Raw genomic sequence first — 13,451 nt, forward strand, 5'->3', positions numbered from 1 at the left:
CATATAATGTGTGTATAATTTATACATATAAATATAAGAAATGAATGTATAATAATCGCATATAATGTGTGTATAATTTATACATATAAATATAATAATTTATACATGTATAATAAATGCATATAAATATAAAAATATTAAATTTATCAATTAAAACTTTATATAATCTATACTACTACTAAAATTGTGAATGATAGTGTGGAGTTTTTATTTGACTAAAATACCCTAATTTTTATTTTAGTCCCTCTATAATTTTAAGGATAGAAATGTAATTTGAACAACCACTTTTTTCCTCATTCAAATTCCTTTCATTAAATTTTGTATTTAAGTCATTAATACACATTAACATTCTTTTAATCATTATCTTTACTAAAATACCATTATTTTTTAATTTGGTCTACGCTGCAAAATGTAATTTGAACTACTATATTATCATCATTCAATTCTACTTATTAAGTCCTATATTTAGTGTATTGACTACCAATCTTTCATTGAAGTCTATATTAATTAACCATATTAAAGAAAAATAAATGTGACAAAGAATAATTATTTTTATTGAAGAAAGAAATAAATTACAAATCTAAAACCAACAAAAAAAATATAGTTGTTTTCCTATTTGGTGATGAGACAACAATAATTTAACCTTTTGGCTGTGTTTGGTTGCAATGCAAATAAATTTGCACTGATGCAAAATCATGGCAGTGCGAATGATTTGAATGTAAATTCTAATCTATTTTTTTGTTTCAAATTTTAGTTTATTTTATTGATTGTAGTATAAATGAAGTAAACTAAGATATGAAGTAGAATAATGTAAAACCCAAAACAAAACTAAACAAGAATGTGCATTTTTTTCATTTGCACTCCCATGCATTTGTATTAGTGCAAATAAAATTGCACTGTAACCAAATGCAGACTTTGGGAAAAATGTGCCAACCCTAGATAAATTAAATAATAATAAAAATGAAAGAGAAAAGATGAAAATATGCATTGGTCTGTCATTTGTCAATACATATGCATTGGTCTGTCATTTTTTTATCACAAGCCTATTTGAATGTAAATTTACTTCTTTTTTATCAATGTAAATATGCATTGGTCTGTCATTTGTCAATACATAAATGTAATGTTGCCAAACACAAGCAAAAGTGAACCATAGTGAAAATTTACCGTGAATTAGGATTTACACTCCATTTGCATTGTTTCTAAATGCAGCCTTAAGTACATCCCTAATATCATATATTCATAATAATAAACAAAAATAAGTATGTGACAAATAAAAATAATTTTTGTAGATATATAAATATAAAAAACTACAAAAATTTCCAAAATATATTATTTAATATCATCATTATCATAATCATAAAAAGTTGTCATATGCACACTTAGTAGTTATATAATATATAATGTGTGTATATAATTTTTATTAAAATGAAATTATTATTCACTTTGGAAGTTCTAACGTTCATATCCTATAGTCCACTCAAAACAGTCAAATTTTGAGAGAAAGGAAACGCCAATGCTACTTGACGTGGCCATAACGCACATAATTAACCGTGATTTTGTAATCGAGCGTAGCGGCCCCCCACAACGAACTGACGAAGTCACGAAGATGTCATCACAGTGATGCTTTGTGTGCGTTGAGAACACGCGCCCGTTCCCTAAAAAACTCCCTTCAGAAGAAACGAGAAAACCAGACGACGAGACGACAAGTCCATGACCAACCCCAATCCTACAACCGCGCATGTTTTTGACCTTTCCACCATTGTCCCCTGCTTAGCTGACATTCCTTCCTCAAATGCTCTCTGTTGCTTCTTCTTCTTCTAGGGTTTTTTTCTGGTTCTCTGTTTTAATCTCCTAGGGTTTCTCTGTTTCTGCGTCTTCTCACTTTCGGTTCTCGACCATGGCCGGAATTCGATGGCCACCAGAAGATTCGGAGCTTTCTCAGACGAGAGCTCCAAGCACCTCCGACCTCATTTCCGACGACGATCGCTCTATCGCTGCGGATTCTTGGTCTATAAAGAGCGAGTACGGAAGCACTCTGGACGACGAGCAGCGACACGCCGACGCCTCTGATGCGCTCTCCACCGGCACCTTCCGAGCTGCATCTGATTACAGGTCAGTAGTTCTTTGTTACTTATATTTATCTATTTATTACTTCTCTCTGTTGATTCTTTATCTTTGTTCGCTCTAAGGTTTTACTGGAATTTAAGAAAGATAAATATGCTAGCACAAATTAGATTACCAAGGTTTTTCATTTGAGGTTCTGTCTGCAGATGAATTATGTATTCCAATGCCATCCTGTGATTTAAATAATTGATGATTTTGTTTCCTGGCTCTGTTTTCCCTTGATATATCTTGTCGGGGAGGGGGAAGGTTGTAAAGATAAAAGATTATATGGAGTTTTTGAAGTAGGATCTGATTCAAAAGGAGTTGCAAATTGTTAAAACTCTGAGAAGTGAGAAGTAGAGTAACTTGATTATACTATGGATTTTAGCTGTTTAATGCATAAAGAGAACAATTTTACATATATCCACGTTCTAACTGCAAATCGATTTGTAATATCTTGAAAAAAATATACTTGGAAGCAGTTCTGACAAGGAAGACCCAGATGCTGAAGTAGAGCCTTCGATGTTGGGTTTGCAGAGCTATTGGGATGCCACATATGCAGATGAATTGGCAAATTTTCATGAGCATGGCCATTCCGGTGAAATTTGGTAAGTGCTGCTCCTAGCCCCATTATGGGAATCTTCAATTTGTAGTGTTTTCCCTTCCTTTTCATAGTCACAGATTTTTATATTTTATTGTATCTTATTCATGTCTGTGAAACATTTCTCTCACTCTCTAATATGCATATTTTTCTTCTCATTTTTTGTGGGTTTCCCCCTTCTCTTCTTTCTACTTATTACATTTTTTGATAGGTCTACTTATTGTATTTTTGAAGCATTACATATGCTTATCAGAAAGAGAACAACTATAGATGATGTTATCATCTTTTTTTTTGCATTACATTTGCCTTTTCATATACGATGAAGATGCTCCGTCTCATTAGCTTATTTTTTTTAATGGTAATTATCTTAGGTTCTTTTGGTACCTCATCAATCCAGTCGTAATTTCTAGTGCCCAAATAAGCCAGTGGTTTGTCAAGTATGATTAGTTTGAAAACCCTGACCATCTAGTACCAGTTTTGATTTCATATTTAATTTTATGTCCATTATTTGCTATGATAATTCTGATTCTTTCTTATGATGCATTTTTTTAGTCCTTGACATGTCATAATGTTGAGAATGAGGCTAGTTCAGTAATTTTCATTGTCTTTATGAATGATGCTAGTAGTTGAGTTGCAGGATTTTTTTTTAATAGTAAATGCAAAAGGAGTTTCTTCGAAAATAAAAGATTAAGGATTACAGCCTGCTGGTGAAGAGTTTTCACCTAATCAGTACGTCCAAGCCAAAAAAGAAAAAAAAATCATATGAATTATGATTCTAATTCCCCACTGGTAGCTTCCAAAGAAGATAAAAAAATATCTCCAAAATCCTCTCCATTCAAATCTTTAAAATCTGGAAGGAGGGCTCAATCTGCCACCAAAGCACATAGCCACCAGTTTTCTTCTATGATCTCATAAAACTAAGGAATCCTTAGCATCAAAATTGTTTTTCTTACTAACTGATGGGGCAGTTCTTTTGTCTATAAATAGGAGAGGGTGGAAGCATGGAGCCAAGCATATTGGTGGGGGGTCCTTGCCCCCCCCCCCCCAAACTTTTTGTTAAAACCTAGTTAGTAAGTGGAGGCATGGTTAGAAAAGGTAATAAAGTGGGTCCTTGGCCCCCCAAAACTTGAACTGAAATGTTAAAATCACTCTCTAACGCTCCTCCAATTACCAAAATTAAAAAAAAAAAGTTTATTTTTTCTTTAAAAAAATCTGTAATAGACCCAAACTTTCCCGCCCCATATCTTTCAAAGCCCTACCTCTTTGATCTCCCTATTTCATTTTCTTGTTTACTTTGCCCCCACCCCCCCCAAAAAAAAGAAAATTAAATAAATAAAATTCCTGTCTCTGCCACTGTGGCTGACCAACTGATTTGATAAGATTCTGTACCACACAAGCCAAGGCATCTTTGTGGTAAGTTTTCCCCCCCTTTCTATTGTTGATCAGGGGTCATTTCCATCTAAAGTTGTGTAGAAAATCTGAAGTGAAGACTTTAAAACCATGCATGGCCTTAACCTTGCTGGCCAAGATGGCAGAACTGCAAAGACCCTGGTAGTTATATCATGATAGTTGGAAATATTTCTGTGCATGTTCCTACATGCTCATTGTGTTGTTTTGCTTTCTCCCCTATTCTTTGTAACTATAGTCGAAAGAACTAATATGTCCATTTTATAGTAGTTCAAGATTTGTGAATCTATGAACATGACATGGCTGATAGTCTGTATTCTGTAAGAATATTTATTTGGGAACTCATACAAGGTGAAAACACTAGTCAGGTATGAAAACTCAGTAGATCATTACCCAACTATAGCTCATATTGTACGGTTGTACCATACAGAAATCTGCCTTAGTTGTTTACTGATTGAGATTATATTCCATCTGAGTGCTGTTGTGACTTTGTCTGCAGCTTGACTTTTGAGATTATATTCTTTGGAGTTTGGAGCAATTTTGTTTTGGCATTTTGTAAGACTGATATTCTCCTGGGAGTTGATTTATCTGACTGTTCTTTGCCTTTTAGGTTTGGAACTGAAGTCATGGATATTGTTGCATCTTGGACCAAAAAGCTGTGTATTGACATTTCTGAAGGTCGGTTGCGGGGTCCTGATGATGGTGCCAAGCATGAGTCAGTTGAACAGGTTGGCAAATATTTGTCTAGCTGGAGTGTACTTGATATTGGAACTGGCAATGGTCTGCTTCTTCAAGAGCTTGCAAAGCAAGGGTATTTTTTGCATTTTACCTACTCTTTTTACCTTCCCATAATCCTAAATAATACTGCATGCCAAATCAATATTGTTCATCTTTTTCTTTTCCTTGAATATTAGAAAAAGCATGTGCCTGATTGTGTAGAAATGGCATCTGGCTGCCTTTGCTTTTGAATACCTGACTTGATTCCACAAAATGACCAAACTACCCTCAATAAATAGTAACTTTCATTAAACAAAAGGAGGTCTGTACATGAGTAGATATGCAAGAGAGACAAAAAGAAAAAGGCTCCGTTCGCTTTTTGGTAAGTTCCTTAACCAGGTAACCCGGGGAAGTGGATTTACCCATGTTCTTTTATTTCCCAGGTAAATAAATCAATTACCATTTTAGCCATAAAAATCCATTATTAAAAGGGGCATTTTTGTCCCATCCAAGTGTTGGCAACTTTCCCCCAGGTGGGAAAGTTATTTACCCACCTGGGAGATGGAAAATAAACTTTGCCTGGTCCCCACATAAATCTGAAAAAAGAACATGGCTTTAATTGGTCAATGGGATTGACCAACTTTCGCCCCTCTCAAAATCCAAAAAGACGAATGCCCCCAAAAGAACATGTATCCCAACCACAAATTACATGGGCATAGTTTTACCACTGCCACTATACAAAACTGGCCTCCCCACAGTTGCCCGAGCTGGTCAGAACGGATACCACCACTGTACTGAAAGAACAAGAAGATTTACAAGATTGGCAAGACTGGAGAGGAGTCTCACTCAGCCATGACTGAATATGATAGGACTGACAGGGACATCACTCCTATGGGTGGATTCCCTCACTATGGTGTAGTGAAGGATGACTACATCCTGGTTAAAGGATGCTGTGTTGCCCCTAAAAAGAGGGTTGTTACACTCTGCCAATCCCTATTGAATCAGACATCTTGTCTGGCCCTTGAGGAGATCAAACTCAAATTTATTGATACCTCTTCAATGTTTGGATATGGTCACTTCCAAACTACAAATGAGAAGCCGAAGTTCTATGGAAAGCTGAAAGTACAAAGATTTATCAACAGTTTTGCACTGCGGACTTAGTGAATGAGTGAAGACACTGTTTTCATTATAGGCGTTTTTGTGGGCGGGCAAGTCCGCTTTAGACTTGGTTTGGTTTGCATTTTAAACTGTTCAGAACTTGAATAATTTTCTAAAATTTGTTTTATCGAAAAAAAAAACTGGCTTCTGCACACCCAATTTATCTAAGCCATCTGCGACTGTATTTAATTCTATTGGAAAGCTCATTCATCTTTGGGAGTGCAAGTTGGGCAGGCCCAACCTAAGCTGAGCTTTTGCATGGGTTGGGTTGGGTTTCTTTGGGCCTTGGGCCTAAGAGATCAGGCTTTTGTGTTCCTCATGTTGGGCTTGGGTTGAGGTCAAACCGAGTTCAGCCTTATACATACGTTATATACAATGTCATTATATTACATATATTGTATAATGTATACCATTTGGATGGTGTGATTGTGGATATGACTTATTAGTTGTAAAATGTTACAAGTAAATGATATGTGAAAAACAAGTAAACAACCCAACTAGCCGACCCAACCCTAGAACCAGCTTGAGTTTGTTAAGGTTTACCTCAGGATGGGCCTGGGCTGGCAACTTCAGGCTTGACGTTGGGTTGGGCCCTCAAGTTTGAGTATAAAGCCCAGACTATGTTGGGTTTACCTCAGACTGGGTTGGGCTGGTAAACTCTTTGCTTTGACCTTGGATTGTGCTGGGCCTGATGATCCAGGTCTTAGGTTAGACCTAGGTTGACCCTCCCTGACCCAATCCTACCCAAGTTGCATCCTTAATTACCTATCTTATGACCTCAAAGCATCGCAGTCGCAGGGCAGAGAAGCTTTGGCCTTTGAATAGTAGAATGAAAGAAAAATGACATGATTGCATCTTAAAGTTCTCCAGATTCAAAAACCTTTTTAATGAGATTCTTTAAACTAGTCTGACTCTTTAAGGTTGTATACTCCTTGTATACTTTCATCATTCTTTTCTTTCCAATGGATTTTTTTTTTCTATTTTCATAAAATGAAAAAACTTTCCCCATTTTTTTTTTCAAATTGTGATGTACTCTGCATCCAGGTTCTCCAACCTGACCGGAACTGACTATAGTGAAGGGGCAATTGATCTTGCTCGAAGACTTGCTGATCGTGATGGATTCAGTAATATCAACTTTCTGGTATGTCATAGACTCATAGTGCTTAGTTCATGTTCTTATTTTCTTCCCCTTTTTGATTAGTTACCAGAATCATTTTTTGTAAGAAGAAGAATGGACTATGGAGTACAATTAAAATTATGCCAAGCACCCTTTTGCAATATTAGGCTAGCCCAAGCTATCTAATCCCTTGATTTCAAGCTTTGCTTATTTGTTACATTCAACCTCTTTGGGAGATGACTCCCAATACAATTGGCTTCTGTTAACCCCTGCCTATCCAATGCATCAGCTAAGATATTGGCCGATCTCTGAGTCCATAAATATGTTATACTGAATCCCCTAGCCAGTTTTATTGGCTTCATCATATGTCTGAATCTCCAAGAACCAGCAATGCTCTTTTTGAGCTTTTTTTTTCACAGCCCAGGGTTTGATGCTTATGCCATGCTATAGTTGACAAATAGATGTGAAAGGATTTTTGGTTTATACACTATTGGCTATGGAGTACGCTTTTAAGACTATAAATTAGTTCTCTCTTCTCCAATGGTTGTCTTTTTTGAAGCTAAATTTCACTTCTCAAGACTTATGTCTTGCTAAATTTAATTAAATTTCTAACATGTATAGATTTTTCTATAGTGCAATTTGTTAAAGCATACCATTGTACATATTTTAAAAGTTTTGATGCCATATGCTAAGTACATCTAGATTCTCAAGTATGGTTGTAAATACATCAATCTGGGTTCTGGAGTATAGTTGTAAATACATCTATATCCTGAAACAAGTTAACAATAAATAAAATACATTATTAAAGATTTAAATAGGTTAAGTTGTTCATAGGGCAACCTTAATCTGGATTCTGGAGTATAGTTGTAAAGTTTTCTGTTGAAACATCTTACTATTTGGTCTGTTTGTGTTCTTTTCTTGTACAAGTATTGTTCCCTTTTGCAGTTATTATAGCCAGGACTTTGACTAAAACAAATTGTGAAAATTGAGACTAAATCTTATGAGTGATGCAGTAGACAATGAAGGCATGTGCTGTTTTTTGGGATCAGCAAAGGTAGGTGCATTTGTTTGATAAATGAACGTGAATTATAATATAAAATAGAATAGAAAAGAAAAGAGATAGCTGTAGAAATGAGGAGGAATTATTGCGAGTTTGAGATTGGCGTGCACCATTTTATACATTAGAGGTTAGACATAAGTGATTAACATGCTTTCACCAAAGTAACACTTAGATCAAAGGTTAGAAACAAATTCTGAACATATGCACATGTTCATGGTTGGATGTTTTGTTTTAAAGAGGGTACTGGCTAGGACTGCTCTATTGTTCATATTATGTTGCACTATGAAGGAAATAAAGGTAAAGCTTTAAGCATCTTTTTTCTTGGGCCCAGTATCCAGTATACTAAATGCATAAAGAATTAAATTCAATATATTTGATACCTTTTTAAGTTTTAAAACATGCAACTCTATCGTTGAGACAAATGACTTTTAGGGGTTGGTCTTCACCGTTGAGCAATGTGAATCCAGAGTAGGATCTAAATAACCATTTAAAAATGTAAGTTAGTTCATTCAAAACAGGGCGGAAGGGGGGGGGGTACAATGAAGCACACCCAAAAAAAAATCCAAAAGCCACCCAATAGTTACAAAGGCATAGTATTTGCACTATATAAAGAAGCCCTACCACCCCTGATTTAGCTAAAAGATTGGCCTTAGAATTCAACTCCCTTGGAATCCATCTAAAAGAGCAAGAAAAAGGGGAAGGCAACTCTCAGGAGATGAGCCAGCCTCCAAGGGCCCTTCTCTTTATGCACTGTCTAGCCAATAGGGAAGTGACTTTTATCAATTTGGCTATCCTCAGACCAGCCAGGAGCACCCTAACTTCAGCTTCTGAAGCATCCACAACAGCAGCCGGTCCACTGAAGGCCCAAAAGACTATACCTTACCTGTCTAAAATAAACCCCCAATGCCAGTCATTGTTTGGTGATTGGTGACTGATCTGCAGCTTCCATCAAACAATAAAGTAAAATCTGAATCCGGTCTGGGAATAGGAGCTGGGCTGAGGTGGGGAGCAATATAGGAGGAGTGCAGTATTTCAAAGATACATGCATGGTTATGGACAATGAAACAATGTTAATGAGGTTACAGTTTGTTTTCCAGATCTAGTTTGCATAATCAAAGATATGTGGAGGCACAGATGCTATTGGAGAATCTATGCCTTGGCAATATTTTACTCTACTTCTAACTCTAATAGGTGTTTTACCTTGTAATAGGATCGTCTAACAAACTCGTGTAAATTATTTTTAGACTGGTAACTTGAATAATTTATTTTACTTAACAAACTCACTGATGTGTGTGTATCTCCTGAAACTCTTTTCTTTATGCTAACAGAATCAAGGTGCAGATCAGCTATGGAAGCTATTCTTTTTGTGGTTTATAATGTCTCAGAAAAGACTTGGTGTAATGAAAAAAAAAAATAATCTCAAGTCTGATCTGGCCAATTTATTTTCCAGAGCAAATTCACAAATTATAAAGATTCATTCCTTCTTTTGATAGTAATGATTTGCACTTTGAATCATGCTTCAAGGTAAACAAAATCTCAATTTTGACATAGAAGATGCTGATGTGATTTCATTCTGAAGGCATGCCTAGGCGCACAGGTGAGGTGCATTTCAAGGCATGCACCTTGCCTAGGCCCAGGCACAGCCTCTTTCAAAAGGCATGCACCTGGTGCGCCTTATGCTCAGTCTAATTTTGCACTTTTGACTTTTTCTTTAAGCAGTGGATGGCCAGGTTCTCTGCTAGATATTTGGACATATTTTCCAAGCTCCTAGGCATATAGAATACTAAGGGTGGTCATTGGACCAATTTTTTATGCCATCATTGAAAATGGGCAGTCTACATGATTATTTCCTTCATTGTCAATGTATTTTCTGGCATTCGAAGATCACCAATCAATCACTGAATAGATATTTGGCATTTGATATCAATTTGTTATGTTCAATAGATCACTGGTCAATGTATCTTCAGGCTCCTGACTTCATGTTTTTTCCTTCACATTTTCAGCTGTTCTACTAAAGGTGGTCATTGGACAATTTTTATATCATTCATAATGAACAGTCTTCATGATTATTTCCTTTGTCATCGATGTATTTTCTGGAAATTCGAAAATCAGTAGATCACCAATCTATCATTCAATGATATTTGGCATTTTATATCAATTGGCTATATTCAATAGATCACTAATCAATGCATTTTCAAGCTCCTGACTCCATATTTTTTCCTTCACGTTTCTGGCTGGTTCTAAATCTATGTTATTTTTTGAATCCTTTTTAGTTGTTTACCTGTAGCTAATTTAGTCACTGAGAGAAAGTATGACTGACAGTTGATGTTGTAGCTCTGTTTCTGATTGTATATGTTTTTCTTGGTTTCTTCCTTATTTGATATCTCATTTGATGCAATTCTTGTAGGTTGATGATGTTCTTGAGACAAAATTGGAGAGGCAGTTCCAACTTGTTATGGATAAAGGTGCTTTAGATGCCATTGGATTGCACCCTGATGGCCCTTTGAAAAGGTAATAGTAACCCATGAGAATTTATTTAATTGGCTTTGCCATGTACTTTCCTATGCATGCTGAGATGTCATTACTAGCTCAACTGCCTTTTCAACCCTGCTACAGGCACTTTGGATCAAATGAATGTGTCTTATCATGGGCCTCATTGTGCCTGTTGTGCATTATAGAGGCATCTGAATTGCTTGTACACAAAAATGCAAAACGATTTTCCTGGTTGGGTACTTGGGTTACAGGAAGCTTCTATGTGGACCAACATATCTTTGTAATTGAGGGTTTCAGCCATTCTCAACCCTTGTATGCTAAACACTTCAGCAGTGGTGCTTGACACATTTATTTGTTAAAAATTCTTTTTCATAAATCAATAAAATTCCAAGTAAACTATCAAGAAAAATAGAGAGAGTATAGGGCTAAGGGCTAATATGGATTGGGGAATTGAATGCAGCCAGTCCGGTTGGTCACCTATTTAGTGGATGGTTTGGATCAGTTGCATCATTGATCAGCATAGCAGAAATTGGGTAGTTTCATGTGAAGAAGTGCCTTACTTGATGAATCATTTATTTGTTAAATTTGTGATTGTTGACCAACATGTTTAGAGGCTTTCTTAGAAGTAATTGATTGTTCCCTGCTGAAAAAAAAAAAAAGCTAATTCCATGATTTCAATTGCTGAAGGAAATTTGGGATTATCGTTACTTTTTTTTTCTTATTTTCAGGATCATGTATTGGGATTCAGTCTCACGGTTGGTTGCTCCTGGTGGAATATTGGTTAGCACTTATCTTGTTTAAAATTGCTTTTAAATGCAGATTCTGATTTATCACATTATCGTGGTGTTTGAACTGATTTCAGAGACCATTTTTTCAGCTAAATAAATTTCAGATGCTTTAAACAATATAAAAAGATCACCTAAATATCCTTTTTTTCTTGGTTTTGAATTTGAATGACAATTGGCTAGTTAAATTGATTGTAGGATTTGATCATAGGTCTGGTTTCTGATTCCCCCAGACTTTATTCACCCATCTAAGCCAACTGTTCTTTTCTTTTAATTTCATCACCCTCATTCTGGTATCGGTTGCAGGTGATCACATCATGTAACAGTACAAAAGATGAATTGGTGCAAGAGGTGGACAACTTCAACCAAAGACGGATTGGTGTTTCCCAGGACCCTGAAACCCCAAAGGACCAAAAAGAAGCAAGCAGAGAGCCCCCTGCATTCCGCTACCTCAGTCATGTTCAGTCATACCCCACATTCATGTTTGGAGGATCGGAAGGATCACGTGTTTCCACTGTTGCATTTCTCCGTAGCTGAACTAGTTTTGAAGGTTCAGGTTGGTATTAATTAAATGTTTTATTTGTCATGTGATTGTGGGATTTAGGTGTTCATGGGGGCAGTTTTGTTGTTTCAAGCATTACATGTTAACTAATCATACTTTGGTTGATGACCCAACTTGTTCCAGTAAGAGGAAAATGCCAAAATTGCTGACCTTTGGGAAAAGTTTGTTTTTCTTATGAGCTTTTAGTATCTGATGGCAATGCTAAAATGATTTCTATGGAAGAGAGGCGCTTGATTCTAGATCCGGATAAAATTATGCAAATTAATCACCACCGGTTCAATTAGGCATTGAGGTGGTTCATTTCATCCCTTAGTATCATGGTATCATTTGCGTAGTTGTCACGGGGATAATCGTTGGGCCCCGTGCGACACTCAAAAGGGGCAAGTAAGCCTACGCAACAAAGCAAACACACACAAAAAGGCAACAAGATAGAACACGAATTAGCAAAAGGCTATTTGTATTGTAATAATCAGTGGAAAGCACAAGCACACAGTACAGTGTCGAGGGGATCTCGTGCTTAACATTTACACACTTATGAGCTCACTCGACTACCTACCTCTCCTCCAAGAGTATATTAAGCTTTTGGGGGAGTGACAATAAGAAACATAAAAAATGTGGGAAATTATACTATATTATTACAATAATGCCATTAACAATCCCCTCATACAAAAGTACATGCATAGCCCACCCATGACACACTTGGACATTGGAGTGGTGGTTGTAGGCACGTTGATTGGCACTTGATGGTGCGGCGAAGAGAACATTTGTTACAGTCTCCTCTACTCAATTCAGTCTTTGTCCTCGAAGACTAGCTTCTGCTTGAAGCTTGAACTTGTTGGTGAAGGAAGGTTCTTCGACTGTTACACGAATAGGGTTTCTTCCAAGACCCAGATAGGAGGTTGGGTAGATGGCTAGTGGATGTTCCGGGTGGTGGGAAAACCTATGGCTAGTCCCTAAGTTAAGTCCCTGCCTGGCTGCTTCGAGGTAGGATTTTGAATGGTTCCTGACGGTGGTAGGAAGATTGGTGGTCAAGGCTGAGTCAAAATGGTATTTTGGATTATTAGGGTGTTGGTTCCCATAAATTTGTCCCCAATGGTGACTCACAGGGCTACTATGAGATTTAGCTTGAGGGATGATGTGAATGTGGTCCCTAAATGGATTGGGTGGCACTCGCTCTCCCCGGTGGTTGTGGTAGTAGATGTGGGCAAAGTTTGACATGGCCTTGGGTCTTCTATTGGGCCCACCAGTTGTGGGTGTGTGCGGCTTCTGCTGCAAAGGTGGATTCCGTTGTTGTTGTTGTGGCGGTATTGGCACTGACGCTGGCGCTGGTGCTGACTTCTTCCTGGAGTTGTTACGATCACTTCTAGTTGCACTGGTGGTGGTTGTAGATCTCTCTGCCATCAATGGTTGAGGGTGGTATTGGAGTTGCAAGGCAGAGACTTGCTTCT

The 13,451-nt window shown here is 36.9% G+C and overlaps 1 protein-coding gene across 1 annotated transcript; it reads left to right on the forward strand.

Moving 5' to 3' along the window:
- The first annotated feature begins 1,710 nt into the window (after nt 1-1,710).
- Nucleotides 1,711-12,164, forward strand: LOC104587746 (uncharacterized). The gene is made up of 7 exons (XM_010245466.3): nt 1,711-2,112; nt 2,586-2,711; nt 4,722-4,922; nt 7,031-7,127; nt 10,571-10,674; nt 11,385-11,436; nt 11,748-12,164. Exons 1-7 carry the CDS (start codon nt 1,898-1,900, stop codon nt 11,976-11,978), a joined length of 1,026 nt encoding a protein of 341 aa, XP_010243768.1. The 5' UTR covers nt 1,711-1,897; the 3' UTR covers nt 11,979-12,164.
- Nucleotides 12,165-13,451: the final 1,287 nt, after the last annotated feature.

This window comes from Nelumbo nucifera, chromosome 4 (assembly GCF_055504915.1).
Source record: "Nelumbo nucifera cultivar China Antique chromosome 4, China Antique-T2T, whole genome shotgun sequence".
NCBI lineage: Eukaryota > Viridiplantae > Streptophyta > Magnoliopsida > Proteales > Nelumbonaceae > Nelumbo > Nelumbo nucifera.

Bases quoted from the DNA above. Each gene is read 5' to 3' on its own strand.
- LOC104587746 (XM_010245466.3), top strand. From the start codon at position 1,898: ATGGCCGGAATTCGATGGCCACCAGAAGATTCGGAGCTTTCTCAGACG. The intron at 4,923-7,030 runs GTATTTTTTGCA...CTCTGCATCCAG, and splicing joins CAAGAGCTTGCAAAGCAAGG to GTTCTCCAACCTGACCGGAA. The intron at 10,675-11,384 runs GTAATAGTAACC...TCTTATTTTCAG, and splicing joins CCTGATGGCCCTTTGAAAAG to GATCATGTATTGGGATTCAG.